This window comes from Adiantum capillus-veneris, chromosome 28, assembly GCF_014529385.1.
Source record: "Adiantum capillus-veneris isolate H3 chromosome 28, ASM1452938v2, whole genome shotgun sequence".
In the NCBI taxonomy this organism is placed as follows: domain Eukaryota; kingdom Viridiplantae; phylum Streptophyta; class Polypodiopsida; order Polypodiales; family Pteridaceae; genus Adiantum; species Adiantum capillus-veneris.
This window is the reverse complement of record NC_140958.1, coordinates 9030494-9058214: the sequence shown is the minus strand read 5'-3', so window position 1 is coordinate 9058214 and position 27721 is coordinate 9030494. Positions and strand designations below refer to the sequence as shown.

The 27721-nt window shown below is 45.1% G+C and overlaps 1 protein-coding gene across 2 annotated transcripts in view; it reads right to left on the bottom strand.

The window, feature by feature from the left end:
- Nucleotides 1–20168, bottom strand: part of LOC147420038 (peroxisomal membrane protein PMP22-like) — a 46580-nt gene extending 26412 nt beyond the window's left edge. For both annotated transcript variants that reach the window (XM_086504043.1, XM_086504044.1), the window contains exons 1-3: nucleotides 20012–20168; nucleotides 19834–19932; nucleotides 19114–19215 (exon numbers count right to left, since the gene is read on the bottom strand). In XM_086504043.1, the coding sequence (XP_086360169.1) occupies nucleotides 19114–19215; nucleotides 19834–19932; nucleotides 20012–20083 (273 nt within the window). In that variant the 5' untranslated portion in view covers nucleotides 20084–20168. The remainder of the gene's footprint in view (nucleotides 1–19113; nucleotides 19216–19833; nucleotides 19933–20011) is intronic.
- Nucleotides 20169–27721: the final 7553 nt, after the last annotated feature.

The window sequence follows — 27721 nt, the reverse complement described above, 5'->3', positions numbered from 1 at the left end:
GACATGGATTCCACTATTGTTATATGTTGATGACATTGTGTTGATCTCCGACTCTCCGAAGGGGATGCAACCTCACTTGGATGCTTGCATAGGTTTGCCCAGGAAAGTGGTTTGTCCGTCAACCTTGGTAAAACCAAGGTCATGGTATTTAATACCACCCCACAGTGGATCAGGAGGTCAGTGCCCGCACTCACATACGACCAGGAGAAGGTGGAGTATACAGATGCTTACACTTTACCTTGAAGTGGTTTTTAGTGGGCCAGCATTTTCATTGAGGAGGGCAGCAGAGACTAGATTGAACAGAACCCATGCAGCATTGGGTAGATTGGAAAGGATGTGTTCACAGGTTCAGTTTCAGGAGCCTTGGACGAAGCTCTGGCTCTTTGACACTTTCGTGGCTTCTGAATTGCTTTATGGAGCTGAGATTTGGGGACCTTCACTGGATCATCACGGGAGGACAGGCCGCAGTGATGAATGGGGGGACATGGAAAAGCCTCTGGTCTCTAAAATCTCGCACCTCATTAGAGCCAAGGCTTCAGTACCACGTGCTATTGTACGAGCAGAGCTAGCTACCCCCCCCCCCCCCACTAGTGGTTGAGACACTCACCAGATCTGTCTCCGTCATACACCGCATGTGGGAACTTCCCAGAGATAGATATGCACGCCTTGCACTTGAGTCCTCTCGACAGTTAGCCATGCAGGGAGATACAGCATGCTGGTATGGGGAGATGACATCATGGTTTCAGGCGCATGGGTTCAGTATAGACAGATTGCCTCCCTTCCAGTACTCACTGGATGCGCCCTCTCTGACTCTTACACAGTCCGAGATCACCAGGCTCATTCGCGAGGACTTGACTCAGCTAGACACCAAGAGGACATGGATACAGCCAGCACAAGAGCTGGGCACGAAGATGGCTTTCTACAGAGAGCATCTCCTCCAGCTTACGGAGGATGGTTTTGTGACAAGGCCCAGATACACGGACACCCACTTGTCTCATGGGATACGATGTGCTATTGGCCAAATACGCACATCTTCACACCAGCTGCAGATCGAGACTGGGAGATACAACGGAGTACCACCAGAGGCCAGGACATGCCCCCTGTGTGACATCGAGCCTGTAACAGAGTTGCACTACACATGCCACTGCCCCGTCTACTATGAGATACGAGGCCGCTTTCATTGCTTGTTCAGAGAGGGCTTTGGACCATTCTCTAGAGTCATGCGGCACGAGGATCAGAGATGCCTGGGTTTGTTTTTGCTCGAGTTGCGCAGACACAGAGAGAGCCTAATGAGAGGAGAGGCTAGCCAGTCTCAGAGACAGATCACAGACTTCTTTAGAGCTGCCACTGGACACCCGGAGGAGTTACTACCACAGCAAAGCTCGTCGCCTTACACCAGAGGCACACTAATGGACCGAGAGACTGAGCTGGGGAGATCCAGACGCCCACGATTGCGGAGGACTACACAGCATCGACGGAGGCTGCATCAGAGGATTCGGATCACTTTGGCTCGACATGCACGACACCCGGTCAGACTATTGACCATGGAGGAGATTGATGAGATCCGCCAGCGACCGATGCTGGATCTCTTGTGATCTAGCTATCCCAGCTAGCTGTTTAGCTGCTTAGTTCACACCTAGCAGTTTAGGATTCCATAGTATTTTAGTTTGTCCTTTTGTCATTTTCTCATCTTGTTACTCTGACTTTGTATCAGATCCACCACATTGTAACTTTCTGGTCTCATAGGTCACTTTTGCCTTTTGAAGACGTTAATATAACATTTCATTTCATTTCATCTCTCTCTCTCTCTCTCTCTCTCTCTCTCTCTCTCTCTCTCTCTCTCTCTCTCTCTCTCTCTCTCAAAATGATGGCATGGCAATACTGCCGAACACACACACACTATATGGCCGACTAATGACGTGGCACTGTACGGCAAGGATGATGACGTGGCAGTAGTACAAAATCCCGCAAAATGCGCTGATAGGCTAACGTGGCAGATTGTACGGATTTCCACGTTTCACGCTGGCTGCTGACTTGGCAGGGCTGTACAAAATTTCGTAAATTGCGTTGGTGGGTTTTGGAAGATTTTGAGGGCCAGTTGCTTTTTGGGACTCTTTGTTTTTGAGTTAGAAGCTTTTGGACCAATTGCTTTTGAGTTTACTACTTTGGGACTTTGCTTTTGGCATCCCTTTGTAAGAATAAAAAGGACCCAAGGGCCTCACTCCACAGAGCATCTGGACGCAAAGTCTGAGAGCAGAGAACTGAAACCGGCCCGTAAGGGGCGGTAGGCATTGGCTTTCACCCAAAATTCTTTACTTTAACTTTACGACACAAAGGAACTTCACAAATAAGCCTCTGATTGGAATTCAACACTTCAAGACAAACCAGGGCCTTGTAGCTAGAGCGCTACCAAGCAGACAATGACACCCTGTTGGCCCCAAAGACTGGCGCCCCTTTCTGTATTTCTTTATTCTTATTATACTTGAGAAAAACCTGTAAACTTCCACAAGATGTCCCACTTTTATCGGACTGAAATTCCTCTACTCCAACCCGATTTCGGCAACATAACCGCAATAGAAGTCTCCACGAACAAAATCCCAAGCAAACATTGACTTTCCAAGCACTTTAAGCTCTTTGCAAAACCTGGCGAGAAATTGCAACTTGCTGAATTCTCTGTTTTGCGCTCCAATCCGCGTGCCGATCACTTTTCTGGGTAGCCCTCGAGCTCTCGCACCTATAGGGTCACTTGCCCCTTGAACTAGATGAGATTCCTCGCGGGAAATCTCTCTAAATTGTCTTGTACAAGCACCCAATGCTTTCCTGAGGCTCCCTGGCAAATAAACGATATGAACCCTTGCACCTAGCCCTCACCAAGCTGTCGAAATCTGTCCATGGCTGTAACTGCAGGTTTTTGACCCAATTTCGCCAACATAACGACACAAACATCCCTGTAGGTCAAAAGTACACGTCAAGGACACTTTCCCTTGCAGTATGGAAGCTTTCCGGTTAGCTGCAGGTCAATTTCAGCGTGCTGTAATTTCCTGTTTTGCCACTTTTAGGTGCCTGCTGCCCTGTACAAGCATCCCAAGGCATTTCCGAGGCTCCCCTGGCGATTCCTTGCAGTTTAGGTGCAAAACCCTAAACCTGCACAAAAACACAGCAGGCTGTCATTCTCTGTTTTGGACCGTTTCGAGCAGAGCGAGCACGCCTATGTGTGTCTCAAGTGCTCCTGCACGCAATGGGACAGTTCCCTTTCAAATCGGATGAGTTTTCACGCGAGAAAACTCTCCGTGTTCGCATTCCTTCGCGATGAAACTGTGCTAATCCCGTTCTTGTACAAAAGGCTCTTGCCTTGGCAAACGCTCATAGAACCCCCAGAACTGTACATGGTCATCTTAGAAGCCCAACTAGTGGGGCATTAACATATGTGCAACGGAGAGAGAAAGAGAGGTGCGCGAGAGCTTGCACTACATAGAGCAAGGGAGAGGGCAAGCTTTCCATTAAAGCTGTGATCACCTGCACCCACTACTCACACACACTGTCCATGAACAAAAATCAGTCTCTACTCTCAAATTGGGCACCCCCTCTTCATGCAGATTTGGCAAATCAGCCTGGAGCCTCCATGTGTCCAGTTTGCCTCTTTTGAGTTGATTCCATAGTACCCACCAACTTATAAGTGTCGCGAGGGGCCTAAATGACTTTGAATTGAGCCTAGACACCCTTTTACTGCTCGGATTCTAGTGCCGAATAGCCCGACCAACTCATGGTGACCTGCCCTTCCTAACTGCGGGTGAAACTCTCGGTCGTCGGCCGTTTCACATTGGCCACGCAATGTCCGGTCATTTGCAACTTCAAAAAGAGGGTCCCAAAAATTAAACAAAAATCATCGGAAAGAAACCAACAACTCAAGTTAGCTGCCACGTCCTCATGACATACCACCCTCTTAAAATCGCAAATGTCCTCGATTGAGTGCCTTATATACATGCCATAGATGATCTTGTGTGGTAAGCACCCTTTTATCATCGCATGTATCCGCAAGAAAGGCTATCAAACATGTGTACAAATGACTTAAATAAGACCTTCATACTTTTGTCAAATTGTACATTGCTATTGCACTGAATCCATGAGTACATTTGATGTGCTCGCTCTATCATTACCCCTCCTTTGTAAACATTGGGTTGGGGCATACGTAGGCTGTAACCCAAAGGCCTCAAGGTAAAGCTACAATATATTTGGTGACTCTGACAGTTCATGCTCTTCCATCCACTTTGCATCCATAGGTGGATAGTTTTTGAACTTCACCAAGTAGCATCTTTGCAACCTGTCCCTTAACTTTTACTTGTGCAAGAGGCTCTTGCCTCTGCAAACGAGCATAATTCCACAATACTGCGACGACACTCACAACCAGGTAAGCTCAAATTTCAAAATGATTTGCCAATGCGTCATAGAATCCAAGCAATCACCTCAGAGAATCGACGAGCAGCGTGTCACCTGGCAGACCCACATCACTCCCGCAAGAGATCTAGTGGCCAATCTACCACCGTGAGACCCCTCCCTATCTCATCTTGGTTCATACTTGCAAAACCCTAAAAACGCAACAGAAAATCAGCCCTAATTTGACCACTTTTTCGCAGGGCGAACATGCGGAATTTCCTGTCTGTCCTGTGAAGAGAAACCCTCTTCCTTGGTGTCATTCATCCTGTCAGTCATAGTGTAATTCCAAGTTCTTGTACTCTGTCTTTACCCAAAACAACCGAGGCTCACTTCTTGAGGAAAAAGTGATTGATGTCCCAGCAACCGAACCTTGAAACCAGCCCGTAAGGGACAATAGGCGTTGGCTCTCACCCGAAATTCTTTACTTTAACTTTACGACACAAAGGAACTTCACAAATAAGCCTGTGATTGGAATTCAACACTTGAAGACAAACCACGGCCTGGCAGCTAGAGCGCTACCAAGCAAACAACGACACCCTGTTGGCCCCAAAGACTGGCACCCCTTTCGGTATTTCTTTATTCTTATTATACTTGAGAAAAACCTGTATTGTCATTCAAATCGTCATGCTTATCATTGTCATGCAAATCATCATGCGTATCATCATGCAAATCTTGTATGTCATGCTTGGCAGAAGAAGAGACTGAGAGAGTCTCCTTTTCCCGAATCTCTTGCATCTGTGCCTACACTTCAGAAAGAGTCGCAACAACTCTTGCATGTGGCGCGCTTGCTCATGCTCACGCTCTATGGCTGCCTTTCTTTCTGCTTCTCTTTCTGCTTTTCTTTCTGCGTGTCTGCGATCCATTCCTGCTTTTCTTTCTTTGCATTCACGATCAAATTCTGCCATTCTTTCTGCTTGTCTTGCTTTGCGTTCTAACTTCCTTTCCATAAACATCTGGTCCAAAGCCTCCATAGGAGTTAGGACAATCCTTGACGTAGATTGGGAAGGGGGAGGGTCAGAAAAACCTCCTGGTGGCGGAAATTCTTCTTCGCCTCTCTCATGCTCATCACCTCTATGCGAAGTATCCATTCCGCTTCGGGTGATGACCATGCACTATGATCTTTGGTTCTTAAGTTCACAAGGAACTTGGGTTCTTGAGGGTCTTGGGTTCTTGAGTTCTTGAGGTTCTTGAGGTTCTTGAGGGTCTTCTTTTGCTTGCAATCTGTGTTTGAGAAGGATCTTCTCTTCACCCCAGTTCTACTCTTTTCCGCGGGCGCACCCCTTGGCGGCCTTGCGCTCACACCAAGGTTGCTTTTTCCCACCTCACGTGGATTGGCCGTCCGCTAAGTGCACGGTCCACTCTCAATGAGTGAAAAGAGGCACAAGGGGAGGCTGGACAAGCCCTTCTTTCTTGGGTTTCCTGTCACTCTTCAAAAACACGATTAGGAATCGACACACCGAAGCGAACTTGGGTTCGTGCGACCGCAACAAGTAAAAAAAAATTATGTGGTTCTTGTGGTTCTTTCCTTGAGTGATATAGAACAATGCCAAAGCTCTGATATCAATGTTAGGTGCAACGGAATGAATGTTTAGACTTTGCTCAAGATGAGTGCTCCGAACTGTGCTCAAGGTTCCTTTTACTTACGGAAGGGAGAGCCTTCCGTTCCCTTAGTGAGAGAGTGCAATGGACACAAACAAAGTGAATGGACACTGTGCGTGAAAGTGTATGAGACTGAGAGATAGAGAGAGAAGAGAATATGACACCAAAGACGTTGTAAAACCCTCCTCCGAAGGCCCCACTCTCTATGGCGAGAGCGGTCTACTTATGATTGCACAAATCTCTACAATGCTTTGGACTTGCCGACGATGTTGACGACCATGAAGACTACGACGAGACGGGCTGAAATCTGAAAACGCTAAGGGCTGAAATCTGCAAATCTTTATCTGTTGAATTCTGACTCGATGACGACGCGCTGAAAACGCAGATGCTGAAATCTGCGTTTTCCGGGCTGAAACTGTAAACCTTGCGGAAACTGACCGTGCGGCGAGGAACTACTGCAGGAAGGTGAGATCTGCGAGGTTCGGGACTTGATCTGCGATGTCTAAGGGCTGAAAACTGAAAACGCTGATGCTTCTTGAAGTTCCGTCGCAAAGAATCTGCAAAACGTTGGGATGTGATGCAGGTGCAAAAACGCTAGGACTGAAAATCTGCAAATCTGTCGCCGGTTGTTCTGCAAATGCAAAACGCTAGGCTGATCTACTGTGTAGCGATGGCGCCAGGGCTGATCTGCTGTGCACCAACACGCTAGGGCTGATCTGATCCAAAACGCTAGCTTTAGGCTTGTGAAGCAAAAGCGCTAGGGCTTGGGGTTCTTCTGAAAAGTTGCCTATTGAGCGAGTGCTCCTGCTGCCTCTTCTGCCAATTAGTGCTGCTTATATACAAACTTACTCAATTTGCCCTACCTACTTTCCAACAAAAGTCACTTAAAAATAATAAGTGAAAAATGTCAAAAATAGGGAAAACAGGCTAAATGCACTGGAAAATTTCCCTGAAGGATTCTGATGGGAATACTTATGATCATGTTGTGTGCAACCAGAGGATATGCATCTAATCTAAGTGACTGGTCATGCACGGTCTGCAAACAGACTCACAAAAGTGCCAGATCACTTCCTATTCTAGATTGACTGAACCTTGGTCGTGTTGTAGCTTGTCCACGGACACATAGGGTTGGATGTGTCACGTGACACTTTTTCAACGAAGAGGTTTGCCAGAGTGAAGTACAAGCATTAACTGCAAGTTGACATTGTAGAGTTACACCACCGTTGCTTCGCCATTTGTATGGCTAGTCATTGTCCCGGGCTGGCCACCCATCGCACATCATGTAGATTGCATGGGCAGACACTTTAGCACGTGTCCGGCCGGTCATTTTTTGAGCCTGGCTGGGTGCACACATTTTTAGCTATTTTTTGGGCTTTTATGTTTTTTGCACCAATTACACATTTTGCCCTACCTCAACCTAACATTCTATACATAGAATGGTTAGGGTCTTGTAATCATATATTGTGTATTGAGAGCATCATTTGCAGAGCACTTGTGTTTTCTCTCTCTCCCTCCCTCCAGGGTTTCCGGCGCGCCTGGAACACACCCTCTCCTTTGCTCACTCTCACATGGTATCAGTCGCCAGAACTTGGAGCATCTGCATTGATCTCCCTACCAAGGCCTAGCGCTAGCAAACTACAACTTTCCATTGCGAGAACCTGCAGTTTTCAGCCTAGCATTTTTTGAACCATCAACGTTTTTGGTTTTCAGCCTTGCGTTTTTGCATTTGCCGACCCGGATCCACACACCTACTGCAGGCGCTACCTCCCTAGCAGCAGATCGCACCCAAGAAGCCAAGATCAGCCTTGCTTTTGTGCTGGCAGATTTGTGTTTTTGGGACTGCTGGCATTTTTGAGAACTTGCTGCATTTTCAGTCACACGTTGCCCTTGTGCACTCGAGTTAGCGGCTTGCACTCGCCTGGAGAGCCTTCTACTGCAAGGCACTTGCAGATGTACGGCATCGTCCAGTATCCCCTCGAAATCGGCACCCTTTTGGCATTACTTACTTCTCCCTGCCTTCTTCATACGCGTGGAGGAGTTTCGACCTACCGGCTTGGTCGAGCTTTTTTGTGTGTGTGGAGCAGGTTATCGGGTTGCGCCATTGGCGGGTCTGCCCTATGGGTCACTATGGCGCTTACCACGCCGATGGCTTTCCACTGTTTTTTCTCTGTTTTCAACCCCTCGACGGCTGAGAAGTGCGAGAACCCCCTCCTTTGTCACATGACACATCCAACCCTATGTGTTCGTAAACAAGCTACAGCACGACAAGGGTTCAGTCAGTCCAGTCAGTCTAGATTTAGAAGTGATCTAGCACTTTTGTGAGTCTATTCGTAGACCGTGCATGCCCAATCACTTAGTGTAGATGCATATCCTCTGGTTGCACACAGCATGATCATAAGCATTCCCATTAGAATCCATCAGAATCCTTCAGGGGAATTTTCCAGTGCATTTGGCTTATTTTTTCTTTTATTGACATTTTTCACTTATTATTTTTAAGTGACTTTTGTTGAAAAGTAGGTAGGGCAAATTGAGTAAGTTTGTATATAAGCAAACCTAGACTAGCACTAATTGGCAGAAGAGGCAGCAGGAGCCCAAGCTCAACAGGCAACTTCTCAGCAAGAACCCCCTTGGTGGTTTCCCTCCAAGCAAGACTTCAACTCCCCTAGCGTTTTTCCATCCACATCGCCATAGCTTCCCATTGCTGGCGTTTTCAACAAGACTCTTCGCCATAGGACCTCATCTACTGGCGTTTTCAACAAGGCGTCGTCGCAGAAGAAGACTCCAGCCCTAGCGTTTTTCATAGACCCAAATCGCCCCTTTTGGCTGGCGTTTTTTAGCAAGATAAGCAACAACACATTCCAGCCTTGACAACCATACAGACCCGCAGATTTCTGCTCGCAAGAAGCAGCCCACAACAGCGTTTTCAGCAAGACTCTTCGCCATAGGACCTCATCTACTGGCGTTTTCAACAAGGCGTCGTCGCAGAAGAAGACTCCAGCCCTAGCATTTTTCATAGACCCAAATCGCCCCTTTTGGCTGGCGTTTTTTAGCAAGATAAGCAACAACACATTCCAGCCTTGACAACCATACAGACCCGCAGATTTCTGCTCGCAAGAAGCAGCCCACAACATCGTTTTTCAGCAGCATAAATCAACCCCAATTCAGCGTTTTGATTTGCAGCAGATTTCAGCCAGCAGCGTTTTTGGACAGCAGATAAGTAGCTTCAGTTTTCAGCCCTAGCGTCGGTCTCACCATCCCCGTCGTCGACATCGACCTAGCCTAGACTTGCATCAGTCACATGCATTCAGTTTGTGCAATCAATAGTAGACCACTCTCGCCGACGAGAGTGAAGCCCTTGGAGGAGGGTTTGACAACATCTCTGGTGTCGTACTCTCTTCTCTCTCTATCTCTCAGTCTCATACACTTGCACGCACAGTGTCCATTCACTTTGTTTGTGATCATTGCACTCTCTCATTAAGAACGGAAGGCTCTACCTCCCATAAGAACAAAAGGAACCTTGAGCACAGTTCGGAGCACTCATCTTGAGCAAAGTTCAAAACATTCATTACGCTACAACTTCCACCTTGACACTATGCGACGCTCCTGTACCGATCGGTGACATACATGCACGCTGAAATCTCTGTTACAGCAACGTTTTCAGCACCCTTTGCAGTATTTTTTAGGCGGACAACATGCTGATTTTTTGCCCTTTGTGCGGTTGATCCCTCCCTTGCTCGTCAAGACACCAAGCAGTGGTTGTCTGCGCGGTTATTTTGTACTATAGCCGTCGACAACTTGCGATCTTATCGATCTACCTCTGGGACCACTCTTTGAGCACGCGACATGTCGACTCCAAAGCAGAAGGGATAACAACAATCCCAGAAGGGGGCCACCGCGTCTTCTACGACTAAGGCCACTTCCACTTCTGCAACTATGTCGTCATCTGCCAACGCAACATCCAACAATTATGCCCTCACCCACTTTGTTGAGGAGAAGAAGTTGGATTTACACAACTATGATGTGTGGAGGACACTAGTCCGCACAATCATTGCCTACCATCAACACTAGGAATGGTTGAATGATTTCACCCATTCGGCTACGAAGCCTACCCTTCCCACCACCACTCAAGACCATATCGACGAGTGGGTGGATCGGGACATACGCGTCTTCACCTTTCTTATGATGAACCTCTCAGACCGCATCACGAAAGAAGTTTTTAAAGAGGGGCATGCACATCCATTGTGGAGACGGATTCTTGACCAGTTTGAGGAGACCTCGTTTGCCAGACAGATCACACTTGAACGGGAGTTGTACAACGTCCAGTTCAAGGATTTCAACTCACTCGATGGGTTGACCCGTCGCAAGCGAGAACTCTGGGATGACCTTGTCTCTACCGGAGGCAACGTCACCTCAGCAAGCATGGCTGGCCTCTTACTATTCAAGCTTCCCCCACGCTTTGATCCCTACTTTTAGAGTTTGCTCACATCTGGATGTACCTCTTTTCCCACTTGGGATGAGATTCTCCCTTCCCTCAGACAAATTGAGGGGCACTCCGCATTCAGAGGTAGAGGTGTTGTTGATGCAGAAGGGGCATTGATAGCTCAAGGAGGTAACAAGAAAGGTAAAGGTAAGAAGAAGAAGGACATCGAATGTTACCATTGCCACAAGAAAGGGCACAGAGAATCAGAATGCAGAAAGAAGCAGCGCGAAGAGGCCAACAAGGAGAAACAGATAGCCTCAACTGTAGTTGTAGCCTCTCACGAGATGGCGGGGACCGCTTTTGTCGTGACGACGGACCACGCTCTTGCTATATCGCAATCAAGTACTTGGGTTGTTCACAGTGGAGCCACCACTCACATGACTCCCCCCAATAGTCATGGTTTAGCTCTCTTAGGGAGACTCATGAGCAAACCCCTCATGGGCAGACTGTCACTATGGGTGACAACCATGAGATTCTAGTGTCTGGATCAAGCCAGATTACCCTCTTCCATTCTACCTCAGACCCGAAGTTCAGTTCAGTGGAGGCGCTTTACGTTCCGGACATGGCCTTAAACCTCCTCTCTGTGTCGATTTTGGACTCTCAAGGAGCTGACATTCACTTTGGAAGTGGCACATTGAACATTTCTAATTCTACGACAGGTACTATTCTTGCATGCAGTGAGCGCGATGGATCTCTATACCGCCTCATTGCTCTTCTGTATCGGACCACGGAGTCTTCTTCTCTATCAAACGTCAATTGCAAATTGGCATATGTGTGGACAGATTGATTAAGTACTCCAGGGACCCGAGTTTGGCGAAACACCTGAAGAATTACCCAACTGATAAGATTTACTCGAGATGGTGTGTGGCCATTGCTTCTCCTCTCAGGTAGGGCGGAAAGCCGAAAGGACAGACGAGTGCAGAAAAGCGGAACCTGTACTCGCAGAAAGAGATGGACAAGAACTCTTGAAAATAAGATGAACCAAAGGACCACCAGAAGATAAACTTGAGAGTTATAAAGCAGCAGCCGAGTGCGGAAGAAAAGGAAAGATGAAAGCAGAACTGGTACCACATTGCGTGGGGCCAGACCCGAATCAGATGAACGAGAGTACAAAACTTTGCCGCACTTGGGACAAAGTGAAAGATCAAGAAGCCCTCATTTTCTTTGATAGAGGAGCCAAGGCCAACTTCTTTTCACCTGAATTGGCGGCTCGACTTGGAATTACACGCCTGACACGTTGAGGCCACAAGCTGAGGCAGTTCTAGCGGCACCCGGACAGAATGTTGCCATTACACTGATCATTGGCAAACTTCATTTGCAATGTCATGGGTGTTTAGGGCACGAGGACTATTATATCATGCCTTTGGAAGGGTGTGATGTCCTCCGCGGAATCCCTTCGTACCACAAGAAAAACGCCGTGGTTGACTATCGGGCTAAGAAAGCGACTTTGGCAAATGAAGGGCAAAGAGATTGTACTTGATGAAATTCAGTTTCTTTACTCGATTTTCTTGAGAGAACTGAATGATGATTGAAGGTCGAATATGTTTGACCTCAAAAAAGAACAAGATTTTCTGCAATAGGGGTTGACTGTTTCTCTGAAGGCGTACAAAGCAAGTTGCCTCCTTTACGTCGTGAACATTACATGATTGATTCCTGGTAGTACATTACCAAACAGTCCACCTTACAGAGTTAGCTGAGGCCAAGATAAAGAAACAATGAACCAAAACAGATTTCCACATTACGAGGATCGATGATATAGTCGACAGACTTCAAAATTCTACTTGCCGAATTGATATGAAGATTGATTATCATCAGATCTGTATTGCTCCTAGAGACGTCTACAAGACAGCTTTCAGGACGAATTTTTGGATTTTCAGAGAAAACCGATCATTTGTGGGTTTTCCAGACACTGAGGAAGCATAAATTGCTTATAAATGTGAAAAAGAGCGAGTTTTTCTTGCATGAGACACATTTCTTGGGACACATCGTCTCAACAAAAAGGGTACACATGGATCAGGCCAAAAGTGACACTATCCGCGATTGGCCTGACTTGGAAAATGTTCTTGAAGTTAGAAGCTTCTTGGGCTTGGGTTCTTACTACCGGCAATTCATTCGGAAATTTGCATAGGTAGCTTCCCCTTCGCACATTTTGACTCAGAAAGGAGTCCCTTTCTCGTCGGAACCGACAGAGGTGCAGTCCTTTCAGACACTTGAGGAAAAACTGACTACTCAACCAGTGCTGGCTTTGCCAGACTTGCAAAAGCCATTCGAAGTATATATTGTGATGCTTGTGGTCGTAGTCTGGGAGCGGTCTTAATGCAAGAAGGCTATGTGATTGCCTATGAAACCCGATTGTTTTCAAGGCCAGAATTGACAGCACAGATTTATGAGAAAGAGCTATTGGCAGTGATCCATGCTCTTACTCAGTGGCGACATTACATCTCGGAGCCGATTTCACGGTCTTTATCATCAGCGTTTACGCTATTTCTTGTCACAGAAGCAGCTTTCGGAAAAGCACATCCGGTGGGCTAACATCTTGTCACAGTTTCACTTCCAGATTGTCCATGTGCAGGAACAAAAAAACTTGGCGGCAGATGTATTGTCTTGGAAGCCCCTAGTCTTGGCTATGTCCACGATTCATCATAGAAGCTTCGAGGATATAGTTGATCGGTACATCACTGATCCGGATTTTTCCGATGTATTCACTCGAATACAGAATGGGGAGATAGTAGCTGGATATTCCATACAGGATGGCTATTGACAAAGAAAACGATGTTCTGCGTCACACAATCATTGAGGGAAAAGGTTTTGACTGAGTGCCATTGTCCACCTTTACGGGTCACCACGGCATCGACACCACCTTGAGGCTTGAAAGGTGTGGAGCGTTATTTCTTTTGGCCGAGACTCAAGAAGCATGTGGACGACTTTGTTCGCAATTGTTTAGTATGCCAGAAGGTCAAGTTTGACAGGCATAAGGCACAGGGATTACTACAGCCTTGACCCATTCCCACCCGCCCCTGGGAAAGTATTGCAATGGATTTCATCTTTGATCTCTCGAAGGCACAGAGTAGGCATGATGGCCTTTGGACGGTCATCAACAGATTCAATAAGCAGGCTCACTGCTCTGCAGTAAAAAGAAAGTTAAGCCCGATCCTTTGGTAAAACTGTTCGAATATATGGCATGTCTGAGTCCATTGTTTCAGACAAAGATCCCCGGTCTACTAGTTGTTTGAACTTTGGACAGCTATCTGGGAGAACATTGGCACGTGGTTGTAGTTCTCGTCCTTGTTCCACCCGCAGACAGACGGGCAATTTGAAATAGCCAATTCCATGGTTTTGAATTTGTTGAAGTCTTCTTCTTCGGATCAAAAGACTAAATGGGAAAAGTATTTGCCCTTGGTGGAGTTTGCCTACGACACACGGGAAAGACGCCATTTGAAGTGTTTGAGGGTGCTAAGAACATAGTTACCAGGAACGGGGAACGCGAACACGGAACAAAATGCCATTCCCTGTTACGGGTACTCACGTTTGAAACACGGAACGAGAACTCGGAACGGGAACTTGGAATGGAAACAGGGAACGGAGACCTGAAAACGGCCATTCCCTGTTACTATGGCTAAGAAGCTTCTTCAATTTCTAAGCACCTAAGACAAGATTTGTTTGAAGTAGATTTCTTTAGAAAGTCAAGAGGGCATGGAAGGCCACCTAGCAGTTCAGAGGAGGAGAGCTCATCCTCTTTTGACAATGACCAAATCAAAGCGAAAACCAAGGAGTTCAAGGAAGCAAGTCAGGCCGTCAGGTTTCATACATTTTTTTTCAGGCTACCGGGACACCCATCGAGCCCTTGAATTTGTACGACAGTTTGACGTCGCCTTCTCTGGAGAGTGGTTCTCAGAACACTCCAAGGAGCGACAGGCGGCATCTTACTTGAAAGGTACAGTGCAGATGAATATGTCATCACAACTTGGCATCACTTGAAAATGACTTAGATAGATACATTGGATGACTACTGCCAGAGGTTTTGAGATACTTGTCGCAATTCTTTTGAAAGACCAGATTGAGCGGTTTTGCTATGATTTGCTAAAGAGATTCAAAACTATGCTTTAAACCAGAAGTCTAACTCCATTCAGAGACTTATGGGACATGACTAAGCAACGATTAGGAATGCATGCCGGCTCATTGACTTATGTGACGGGCAGGATAGTATCCACCTCGAAAAGGCAAGAGTCTGCCGATGAAGAGAATGAATCAAGGGAACCAGATGATAGCTCATCACAGGATTCTGAAGAATCAAAGGGTTCCGACGAACTAAGGAAACCAGATGCAAGTTCATCAAAGGATTCCAGAGAAAGAGGAATCAAATGAGAGTGCGTCTTAGGGTTTCAATGATTGATTTTGACGTGCCAATGGACACGGGAAGCGAAAGACACTACCCGCAGGTCCCAGGGCACAAGGAAGGAAAGGAAAAAGGCAATCAACTGGTAGATCAGAACACTCCCCAGACCCAGGATAAGAATTTTGAAGTCGACCAATACACGAGGGACTTGGACACTGCTTTTGCCAAGGTCCCGGAGGCTTTAGAGAAATCTCAAGAACGACATAAGAAGGCAGCAAATCAACATCGTCGCGATTTGAAATTAAAGGAAGACAATTGAGTGCTCTTACGTTTTTTGAAGGCAAGCCTAAGGAAACGAAAGGGATAGGAGCAGCTTTTTCCAAAGCTTAGCATGAGGTATTATGCCCCTTTCCAAATAAAGAAAAGATAAATGATGTCTCCTTTAAACTCAAGCTGCCCGATACTTGGAAGACTCACAATGCATTCCATGTGAGTCTCTTGAAACCTTTTAAAGGTGATGTGTCAGTTGATGGGGAGCCTGATGAGCAACCCGAAGTGGAGGAAAGCGAGGAGATACTCGTTCCAGAACAGATTTTGGCACACAAGGAAAGAAAGATGAAAGGTAAAGTGATTAAGCGGTTCTTGGTTAAATTCAAGAACTATCCCGTATTGGATGCGAAGTGGATGGAGGAGGAAGACCTAGCAGATACTCCTCAGATTTTGGAACTTTACCTTGAAGCATTCGGTTTAGCATAGTCTACTCGGATAGAACCCCGAATTCAGCAAGCGTGAATCTAGTGCAACGTGTTTGCACAAGAGGGGAGTCACTCTGCTCCTTTGTCAACGGATTACCCCGATTGTAAATAAAGTCACTAATGTCCCCTTTGGGTTTCAGGGATACTAATGAGCTGGCCAATATTCTGTTGTATGACTTTATGACAGGAATTCCAGAAATATGATGTCCTGTGATGTGACTGTCCATTTGTACAAGTGCTAGATGTGTCGTGTCTAGTGCATGGATACTAACAATCAGTGTCTACTACGATAGTTTATTGCCTCTGTCTGTTTTGCAGGCGTAATCGAGGGCGATTACAATTCTCTCAAGAGGGGCGTATGTCACAAACTAATGACGTGGCAGTGCCCGGACACACACTCCAAAAAGTGATGATGTGGCAACTAATACGGACGCCCGCATTTCACGCTGACAGGCTGACGTGGCAGTGTGTACGAAAACCGGAAAAAATGCTTGCTGTACGAACTCCTGTAAAACACGCCGACTGTTGATGTGGTAAAACTGTATGGAATTCCGTGATTTCCGCTGCTGCTTTTGGCAGCACTGGCTTTTGGAGTTAATTGCTTTCGATTTACTGCTTTTGGGGGCTCTGCTTTTGGCATCCCTTTGTAACTTATAAATTGACCTTAGGGGGCTCACTCTGCAGAGCATCTGGACGCAGAGTTTGAGAGCGAGCACCCGCGGGCTCAATTGCACTCTGCTCACAAATTAATACAAGGTTGCATCCGTACGTACGTACAGTTCTGTACAGTACGGTACAGCCGTACGGTACGGATCCATACGTACGGATAGATAGTGTACGTTTTTTTTTCTTTCTTTCTTTCTTTCTTTCTTCAAATTTATTTTTTTTTTGTTTTAGGGGCATCTTACCATTGGGCAATGGACTAAAGTTTATTGTATTATATAGAGTATTCACATTTTTCTGTCTTTTTGATGGTAGAGTTAAGTACGGATAACATTTGAAGCAGTATCTAATGGACATTGAAGCAGTATCTAATGGATGTTTGAAGTAGTATCTATGTCTAGACTCTATGTAGTTCCTAGTATGTATAGGCTGAAAAAGGCTAAAGTCACTATTCTTTTTGTTGTTACAAATGTTACGTACTGGTCACGTACCTTAAAGGCCGATCCGTACAGAAGTACGTACCTTACATATTGATTACGTACCGTACACTCCGTACCTTTCCACCTTGGATTAATATAAAAATAAATACCAAAAGGGACGCTTGTCTTTGGGGCCAATATCTCTTGGCACGGAACTACATCGGGCGGTGTCGACTCTCTTTTGTTTTGTGAGTTAATTTGAAGTGACTTGGGGTGTCCAAGTTTGTTACAGCTATCCTGGAGAGATTCCAGATGACAAGCGGCAGACCGATTGGCACTCCTCTTGAGCCCGAGGAGAACACATCGCTCCACGATCCTTCCCCACGGATTGACTTGGAGCAATACAAGAATGTTGTTGGCTGCCTCGTATGGCTGACTTATTCCCGACCAAACATCTGTTACACAGTTTCTGTCCTCGGTTCCTTCAACAACCCACCTCGTCAACGACATTGGCAATGTGTCCAGCATACTTTGCGGTACATCAACGGCACCTTGGACCATGGTGTGTTCTAGGGTCGCTCCAAGGGTTGCACCTTGGTTGGTGCGATTCAGATTGGACAGGAAATCCAGATACTCGGCGCTCTACTACAGGAGTAGTTTTTACACTCGGCTCAAGACCCATTTCATGGAGCAGTAAGTGGCAACCCACAGTTGCGCTATCTTCCACAAAGCCGGAGTACAGAGCAACTTGCTATGCTACTTGTGAGGCCACATGGCTACGGAGATTATTCAGAGAGTTTTGGTTTTTTCCAAACTCCTATGACTCGTCTTTTGTGCGACAGTCGGAGTTGCATTGCTATTGCCAAGAACCCTATCTCACACACTCGGACAAAGCACATTGAGGTGCAATACCACTATGTTCGAGAGCGGGTTTTGGCTGGAGGGAATCTTCAGTTGGAGTATGTCCCTACAGCAGACAATGCAGCACGAATCTTCATGAAGGCTATACCTCAATGGACCTTGGCTTCTCACCTTTGACTCATCTGTGTTGTCTCAGCATGCGGTGTTGAGAGGGGGTGTTAGAGTTAAACCACCGTTGCTTCGCCATTTTGTACAGCTAGTGATTGTCCCAGGCTCGCCACCCATCGCACATCATGTAGATTGTATGGACAGACACTTTAGCACGTGTCAGGCCGGTCATTTTCTGAGCCTCGCTGGGTGCACACATTTTTACCCATTTTTTGGGCTTTTATGTTTTTTGCACCAGTTACACATTTTGTCCCACCTGAACCTAGCATTCTATAAATAGAATGGTTAGTCATATATTGTGTATTGAGAGCACCATTTGCAAAGTACTTGTGTTCTCTCTCTCTCTCTCTCTCTCTCTCTCTCTCTCTCTCTCTCTCTCTCTCTCTCTCTCTCTCTCTCTCTCTCTCTCTCTCCAACATTTCCGACGCGCGTGGCTCACACCCTCTCCGCTGCTCACTCTCACAGACGTGTGAGATCAAGTACTCTAGAGACCCGAGATTTGCAAAACACTTGAAGAATTACCCGAATAATGAGATTCACTCGAGATGGTGTGAGGCCATTGAGTCTCCTCTCAGGACGGGATGGAAAGCTGAAAGGACAGACGAGTGCACAAAAGTGGAAGCTTTACTCGCAGGAAGAGCTGGACTAGAACTATTGACCAAAAGATGAACCAGATACTGAAAAGTACACTGAAAGGGATACTGATGTACTGACAATCTGGTTGTTTGTAACTAATAACCAGAAATATGAGCGAGGAACTCACATCTATATGGATTGAGAAGCATGGAGCTAGACATCCACTCTTTTGCAACGAGGTGAATCATCTCCTTGCCTGTTTTGCAAGATGGTGAGATCGAGAGCGACGGAAGCTCAAGAATGGATCCGTCGATTCAAGATAAGAATGATGAATTTGAATGAATGCATGATGACGCATGTTGAATGATTCTGGTGCACCAAGATTCCCATATAAATGAGAGATGACTTAGATCTTCACCATTTCAATTCCGCTACACCTAACAATTTCAGTAACAGTTGGATTGCAGAGTCCATTTATGCAGCTTTCCAACAAGCCACATTTGGATGCAGTGAGACGAACATTGTGCTATGTGGGTGCTACCTTTCGACTATGTGCATTTTTTTGAATTTGGCACAAAGTTTGCAACAAAGAAACGGGAGCAGCTCTCTCTCTCTCTCTCTCTCTCTCTCTCTCTCTCTCTCTCTCTCTCTCTCTCTCTCTCTCTCTCTTAGCATCAACTTCTCATCTATTCTAATCTGGTTGACAAAAGACAATCCAGACACTATTTTGTGCGGAGCTACATTAATGCAAAATTAATTAGAAAATAGCAACTTTGGACTCTTTGCCTACATTGAAAACACGAGATAATCACTTTGTGTCACCTTTTTGGCAATAGTGGCACCATCTTGCTTGCGCTTAAAAATTTGATCCATAAGCTTGTGAAAGAAATGCCCAAAGGGCCCAGCATACAAGAGTCCATAAAGCTGCAAAAATCACTATGAATTGTAAACGTTCAAGATCTTAAGTCATTGTTGGTGAGAAGTTCTTGCATTGCCCTCCAATGACCATCATACATATAGTGCCTTTTCTACAAACAAGACTCAGCATACGACGCTACGAAGTGTTTCTAGTAAAATCTCAAGTACTCTTCTTTGTAGTCTCACGAACAATGATCTTTGCAGAGGTGATTAAATTAATTATAAAATCAACAGGTAGAGTGCATGGATTTTTCCAGAAAACAAAATATCTGAATCACTAATTTACAACAGTCTACTTTCAAGATCAGGTATTTGGAATTCCTGCACAGAGACTTGATGAAATGCAGAAAGATTCGGATTAACTTAATTTTTTCCACATGTTACATAATAGAATCATCATTTAACTTGATAAATTCCTAAAATCTTGTCAACGCTGCAGGGGCCTTTACTATTCAAAAAACATGCCACGGTGAGTCTAGCCACCCTCCTCCTGATATATGTGTCCCCATAACGAGCACAAAGATCAGGTTGAAGTTCACACAAACACATAAAGATGCAGATTACCTTGACCATCACACAAACATGTACAAGCACCATGCTTTCTGATACATGATTCACACTTACAAAAACAAGGGCGATTCTCCTATAATCGAGTCGCTTGGCTCCACCAATTTTTTGCGCAACAGTTTGACTACAACCTGCTATGCATCCAGCAGTAATTGCCTACGCAGAAGTTCACAGAGATAAGTGCGCACCCACACACACACACACATCACCGCAAACAAGAACGTATGACAGAAACCTTAGTACGAAGAGGATGATGCCTGAGGGCTAGCAGATATTTGCGCCCTAATTCGTTGAGCGTGCTCCCCATTGCTCGCTCTAGACTGCGACGACACGAGCTTTTACTGATTCCACATTAATGTAGCAAAGAACGAGGTTGCCGGAATGCTGAAAACGATTCGCTTATATTGACATTCTACTTAGGGGGCATTCCCACGGTGGATTTTAAAAAGAACACAAAGGAGAGGAACTCATAAAGGCTTGTGATGTCATCTCTTAGATGCATTGAGTGTAGGGTGTTCCAGCAGGGGCAACATCCATGGATGTATTGAAAGAGGGATATTTTCAATAGGGGCAAGGTAAGGAGCATTGTGATTGTTATCAAAGTCTGGTCCTCTCTCTTCAACGTCTTCAACGAAGGGAGAGTCTTCCAAACAATATTGAGAGAAATAGAAGAGAATTTTAACTTTGTGGAAACATCACAAGAGACCTCAAATGTCTATTTGAGGAGAAGATAAGGAGAGAATTTTCCCAAGTAGAATTTGGTCTTAACAAGAATTCTTTCAAAGATGTCGTCTCTTAGAGTATATAGTTGTTATTTATTGCAAAAGATTTACATCACAATAGGTAGGCAAGACTACATAGGAACAACCCAAACTAGAGAGAGAGGTCCATGAAAGTACAAATTTGGCTTGACGAGCTTCATTTAGGGAGGTAATCTCTTAGATTGCAGGATGATCTCAATAGGGCCACAACGAGAGTTATCTGATGGAGTTGTCGTGCGGGTGCAAGAGAGGAAAGGAGAGAAGGGGAAGGAGATGAGAGCAATACATAGTGTATGGGTGGAGCATTAGAGAGCAATCACTCTCTACTCCTTTATTTCCTTATAACGAAAGAGTAGAAGTGGGCGGACGCCCGGCCATAACCGGCCATGTGCCACTCGCCTATAACCCAACAATCTCCCATTTGAAGGCCAATGTGGCCCAAGTGGCTAAATAATGTAGGGGCTATTATGTACAATTGTACAAACATGAAGCGTGAGTGTAGCTTCACCCTACGCCCATCATCTCTATGCAATGTGCAAACCACTCTGAGGCTAAGCTCTTTGTTAGAGCATCCGCTGGGTTTTCATCCGTGTGAACTTTGACTAACTCAATACGTTTGCTAGCCAAAATATCCCGTACCACATGATACTTGACATCTATGTGTTTTGACTTGGAGTGAAACACAGAGTTCTTTACTAATGCAATCGCACTCTGACTGTCGCAATGTAGCACTAGAGTCTGGTGTATACCAAGGTCTCCCATTAGACGAGATAACCACATAGCTTCCTTATTGGAACTAGAAATTGCAACATACTTTGCCTCAATGGTAGAAGATGAAGTGAAATTCTGGATACATGATCTCTAAGAAACTGCCACTCCAGCAAACAAGAATAGCTAGGTGTGGATCGCCTAGTGTCCACACAACCCGCATAATCCGAATCAGTGTATTCAACTGTGGATGCATCACTGTTCCCAAAGCGTAAGCACTTACTAGGTGAGCCCTTGATGTATCTCAAGATGTGCTTGACAATGCTTTATGCCTGGAATAGCCATAAACCTATTGACCACTCCCACTGCATATGCAATATTTGGCTGTGTACTAACCATGGCGAACATAAAACTGCCAACTGTCGAGGAATACGGCACCTTTGTCATATTTGCCTTTTCAGCATCCGATTTGGGACAAGCATGCTTGCTAAATTTTTTATATGCAACTTGGGATACTCAATGCTTTCCCCCCTTGCATATTAAAACGTTGCAAGATCTTGTGAATATACTCTTCTTGCAAAAGTTCAAGTATACCACGTTTGTTTGTGATCTCCCTTGATACGCATACCAAGCAAGTGATGTGCATCGCCCAAAACTTTCATAGAAAACTGCTTGCTTAAGGCATCCTTGAGAAGTGCAATCTCATTTTTTGACTTCCCAGCAGCTATGAACATATCACCACGTACAAAATGAGAATGATGAGGGAACCATCGTTCAACCTCTTTGTGTATAAGCAGTGATCCGCTTGGCTTCGTACGTAACCTTGGGATTGAATGTACTCATCAAACTTGATGTACCATTGCCTTGAGCCTTGCTTTAATCCATACAAAGCTTTCTTGAGTCTACACACCAGTTCTACTCTTGTTGGCTTCTCAGGTTTTATTGCAAAACCTTTTGGTTGTTTCATGTAGACATCCTCTTCAAGATCCCACATGAAGAAATGTTGTCTTCACATCCATTTGGACCATTCCCATATCCTCGATGGCTACTAAACCAAGCACAAGATGCAATGTAGTCATTTTGACCACGCAAAAAAAGATTTCATTGAAATCCACTCCTTTCATTTGCTTGAATCCTTTAGCAACCAATCTAGCCTTATATTTAGGCTCGGGATCATCTGTGATATACTTCTTCTTGTACACCCAATTTCATGGCAATGCATCTTTACCTGCCGCAGGTAACTCTGCCAATTCCCAAGTTTCATTTTCTAAGATCGAGTTATACTCAGATTGCATAGCTTCATGCTATCGTCCATTTGAATGGCCTCTTTGTAGCAAGTGGGTTTACGGCAGTCAGTGGACTAGAAAGTAGTCCAATCCTGGCTCAAAACGCTCAAGTGCAGAAGATGTATGAGTAGATCTCCGATGTACTCAATTGCTAGATTTTGCTCGCTCTGGAGCAACATGTGTGTGTGTACTAGTGGAAGGTGCATCACTAGCACGTCCAACATTCTGTGTAACTCGTGGTGAGGCAACATTCTCAGTTCGTACTCTGTGATACTCAATGTCTTTCACTGGCTTTCTATGCATCTTAGACTTGTTGAATATCACATGTGAGCTGCGTATAACCTTCTTAGATTCCGGGTACCAGAGAAGATATCCCATCTCTCCGTCCACACCATATCCAATGAAGATGCAATTGTGTGATTTGGGTTCCATCTTTTGTCTAAGCTCTTTTGGCACATGTGAGAATGCCTCACACCCAAATACACGTAATCTGTCATAATTGGGCTCTTTGCCCGTCCACATCTCCTACGGAACCTTGTACTTTAGTGGTGTACTAGGTGACCAATTGGTCAAGTAAGCAACCGTTGTAACAACTTCTCCCCAAATTCTTGAGGTAAGTTTGCCGTAGACAACATAGAAGTGACCCGTTCCTGAATGGTTCTATTCATTCTCTCAGCCACACTGTTTTGGGCGGTTGTGTAATGCATGGCTACTCGATTGGTTCACTACCAATGCTAAGAACTTTTGAAAGACACTAAAGACGTCGCTCTTCTGCTTCAAGAGATAAGCCCACACCTTTCTAGTAGAGTCATTTATGAATGTCAGGAAGTATAACGCTCCCCCTAGAGACTTGAATGGAATAGGTCCACACAAGTTGCTATGAACGAGATCTAGAGGACTGCCTAACTCCTTGTACAAAGGCATTGATGTCAACCTAGTCTGTTTGCCATAAATATATTGCTCACATAAAGAGAAGTTAGAGTAATCTTATATAGGGATATAAACAGAACGCTGCAAGACTTTCATTCCCTTATGACTCATATGACCTAGTCGGCTGTGCGACAACTCTGTAGACGACAGCTCGGATACACAAATAGAGCCAAAAGGCTAACATTACTTTTGTTCAATTGTCGGCTTTGAATCCTAAACTTTGGAGACAGTGGTCTACAAGTGTTAGCACGAGGCCGCCAAGAGCTAAGGGCAATGTGCATGTGGTGCAAAAGTGAGGTAGTTGATGGCTACCACAACATACTTCTTACCACTTGTAGACTTAGGGAGTGGACCGATGGCATTCAAACCCCACTTCTCAAAAGCACTTTGTGCAATGATGGCTCCCTGTGACTCAGCTATTAGCCACCTCTTGTCCATGGTTTGGCACTCGTGACAGGTCTTGCACCAATAGTGCACATCCCTCACTATGGAAGGCCACCAAAAACCTGTTCTTAACTCTCAAAACAGCACATGGTCTTTCCCTCGATGTCCACTCTCTTCATGGCATTGATCTTGCACTAAGCCAATTTCTTCTTTGTAGAGCACCCTCCTTAGGACTCCATCTCAACCATAGGTCATTAGGTCTTTGCCTACTAGTGTAAACTTGTGAACTTCTTGCTCTATCCCTCTCCTCTGTAACTTGGGTAGATCCTCTAAACATTGCCCAATAGTTAGAAAATCTTCCACCTCCTTCAAGGACTCCCTACCTGTATAAGTGGTTGGGGCCACATATAATCTTGCAACATGTACATGTACCCTGTTGCTTGCTAGCCGATCTGTCTCCTGGTTTTTCTCTCCCTTGACATGCTTGAATTGGACCTCTTCAAAGAACTTTAACAGCTTCTTAATGGAAAATATCCAATACTTCAAGGAATCTTGCTTTACTTGCCATCGGCCTGGCAATTGCTCGATGACCAACAACGCATTGCCTTTCACCACCAACCTAGAAATGCCAATTTCCAAGCATTTCTTCAAACCTAAATGGAGGGCAAGGTATTTCGCTTCATTGTTGGTGTGGACATCCTCCATGTTGTAGGTCTTTTAGAAGATAATTTTTCCCCGTCGATCTTGTATCACTACACCACCTCTTGGTTTTTGCATCACCCTCCTATATGCACCATCAAAACACATGGTAAATGCTCCCTCCAAGTCTAGCTCCTCTTTGGTTTCATCTTGTACCACCCTTGAAAAAACCGGTAAATCAATGACCTTGCTAACCAAGATATCCACCAAGTGAGATCGACTAGTGTGGTCAATCTTAAACCCGAACTCAAACTCTTGTAGCTCTAGCACCCACTTCATGATACGCTTTCCTAGCTTTAAATGCAACACCACTTTAGACAATAAATTGTTAGCCATCAACACATAGAACTTATGCACAATGAGATGCACTTTGAGCTTTTTGCAAGAAAAAACTAATGCCATCCCATTGCTCCGCTTTGGTGTAGGTCACCTCTTCAGAACTTATCACCCTACTTTCAAAGTAGATATTCTTATAGCTCCTCCCTACCTTCTGTAGCAACACCGCTCCAATAGCCACCGTACCTACTGTCATAGCAATGTAGAAATCATCCTCTCGATTGGGAGGACACATCGTTGGCAACTGACACAAGATCTCTTTCACCCTGTCAAAGGCCTCCTGAGCTTCTTCATCCCATTCAAACCCATGAATCTGTTGAGCCCTCTTTTGAAGAGGATAAACATATTGGGACAGGATCCAAAAAAAACGTGACAAATATTATAGTTTATGCACAAACGAGGCCAAACCTTGAGCACTAGAGGGAGGCACCATTAGGACTAGAGCCTTGACCTTCTTTGAATCGAATTCAATCCCATTTTGCGACACCATATGGCCCAATAGCTATGCTTGAGACTGTACAAGCTTACACTTCTTCGGGTTCAATTGACCTCCTTGTTCATCAAGCCTCTAAAAACATAGCCACAACTTTGACAAATTCTCCACCCTTGAGCTATAGCATCCTATGTCGTCCATGAACACCCTGATGAACCAACCTGTCCACATAGGGATCAAACACCATGTTCATCCATTCTTGAAAAGTGGCATAGGCATTTACCTATCCGAATGGCATCTTGCGATAGGCAAAACATCCCCATGGAGATATAAATGCCTTCTTAAGCTGGTTTCAAAGTGAAATCCCTATTTGAAATTATCCTAAAAACCCATCCATAATCAAGTACCTTTCATGGCTAGCACGCCTGATTTAAGATTTCATCCTAAAATGGAAAGGGATAATGGTTCCTCTTGGTTGCTGCATTCAATGGCTTGTAGCCACTGCCATTTCCCATTCTTCTTAGGAGTGATAACCATTGGGGAAACCCACTCTGACTCTTTTACGGGGTATATGATTCTTGCATCCAACAACTGGTTGATCTCCTACCAAAGGGCTTCCTTTTGAATCTCCCCTAACCTCCTCAGCTTCTACGCTTTTGGTTTGTGCCCCTCCTTGAGAACTATCTTGTGCTCTACCCCCTTTGCTCCTTTGCAGATCTCTGTACTCCATCGCAAACAAATTTGGAAAGGATGCACACAATTGGACATAGCCTTCTCTCTCTTTCTTGGTCAAATCTTCACTTGGCGTGTTGGCCACCTCTTCTACCCCTATGCCATGAACCTGCGGTTGCATCTACTCTCTTGCACGAGAGCCTTCAACAATGACACCAAAAGAAAATGGCATCTATCTTTAGCATATCGTCCTTGCTTTCCTCCTCCTTGGTATCAATGTAGCCTTCATCATAAGCTGTCTTGGTTTCATACTTGTAGCTCATCGTGTCATCCTCGTCTTTCTCCGCCAAACGGCTCTCTTTGGTCTTCAAGTCTAGCACCACCTGTTTCCCTCTCTCTTGTCAGGTGAGGTGAACACCCTGCTTTCCCAATCCTGTTTGGCTCATATTGCTAATAGCCACCACGACCTACCCAAAATGATAGGGTATCCATTATCGCATGCTTTCACCACAAAGAAATCGATTAGGCACTCAATGCCCATCACCTTCACCCTTACATCCTGAGCCATGCCCAAACACCTAGATTTAGCATGGTTGGCCATCCTCATGCGCACATTTGATTTAACTACCGCCTTGACACCTGTCTCTCTCATAGAAGCCTCCGTCATGACACAAACATGTGCTCCACCGTCTATATAGACATGTACCTGCATCCTCTTCTCAATGACCACATCCAAAAGAGGAAGGACATCAGCTGGAGTAAGGAAATTAAGGAGGTAAATGCACATGTAGTGGCTCTATTTTTCTTTGACAACATTTGTTGTCATTTTGGAGTACCTTGGGTGCTCAATTTTTATAGAGGCCAAGGATTTAGAAGCAAGCTTATGCGAGCATTGGTGGAGAAGCTAAACATTCAACAATGGTTCTCTTCACCCTATCATCTCCAATGCAATGGTCTAGTGGAGATTTCAAATGGGCAAATCATCAAAATGCTGATGAAGAATGTATACAAGCAGGAAGTAGAGTGGGAGACCAATCTAGCAAAGTGCTTATGGGCATAGAGGACATCCTACAAAGTGGCGACCAATTTCGCTCCATTTGAGCTGGTTTATAGTAAGGAAGCATGTGCTTCTAGGGCATGCATATCTAGGTTCTTTGAAGGGTATGTGGCACATCAATGCCACTCCACATGAGGTTTTACGGGATAGGATTGTCAACCTTGAAGCATTTTGTATGGATAGAGAAGTAGCAGTGGACTACGATGTGAAACAAAAAGAGAAACAAGTGGCCAATGCCAATAAGAGTCCGTTAGACAAGTATATAGAAGAAGGAGATCTGGTGATGAAGTATGAGAGCTATTTTGACTTCACCTTTTAGAAGAAGTGGACGGGTCCATGCAGGGTGTAGAAGGCCTTTCGTAATGGGACCTATCAGCTAGAATGGTAAACTTCTTAGGCACAGGGTGAACGGTGTGCAACTCAAACTGTACTTTGATAGAGGTCTAGTGCCCAATGTGAATCAAATTGTAGTCAAGGGGGGTGGGAGAACCACCTAAACCTTATGCAGTGTGAGGAATCGGTGGAACCCTGTATGTATCCTGTAAATATGGTTGTGTTTTTTGAGTGCTTTTGGATATCAATTTGGTGTGGCAATTTCTAAGTTATATAAATATGCTTTTAATCGAACATGAATGTTTGACAAGGGGGTTGGGCAATGATTGTGCAACCAAAGTTGGTT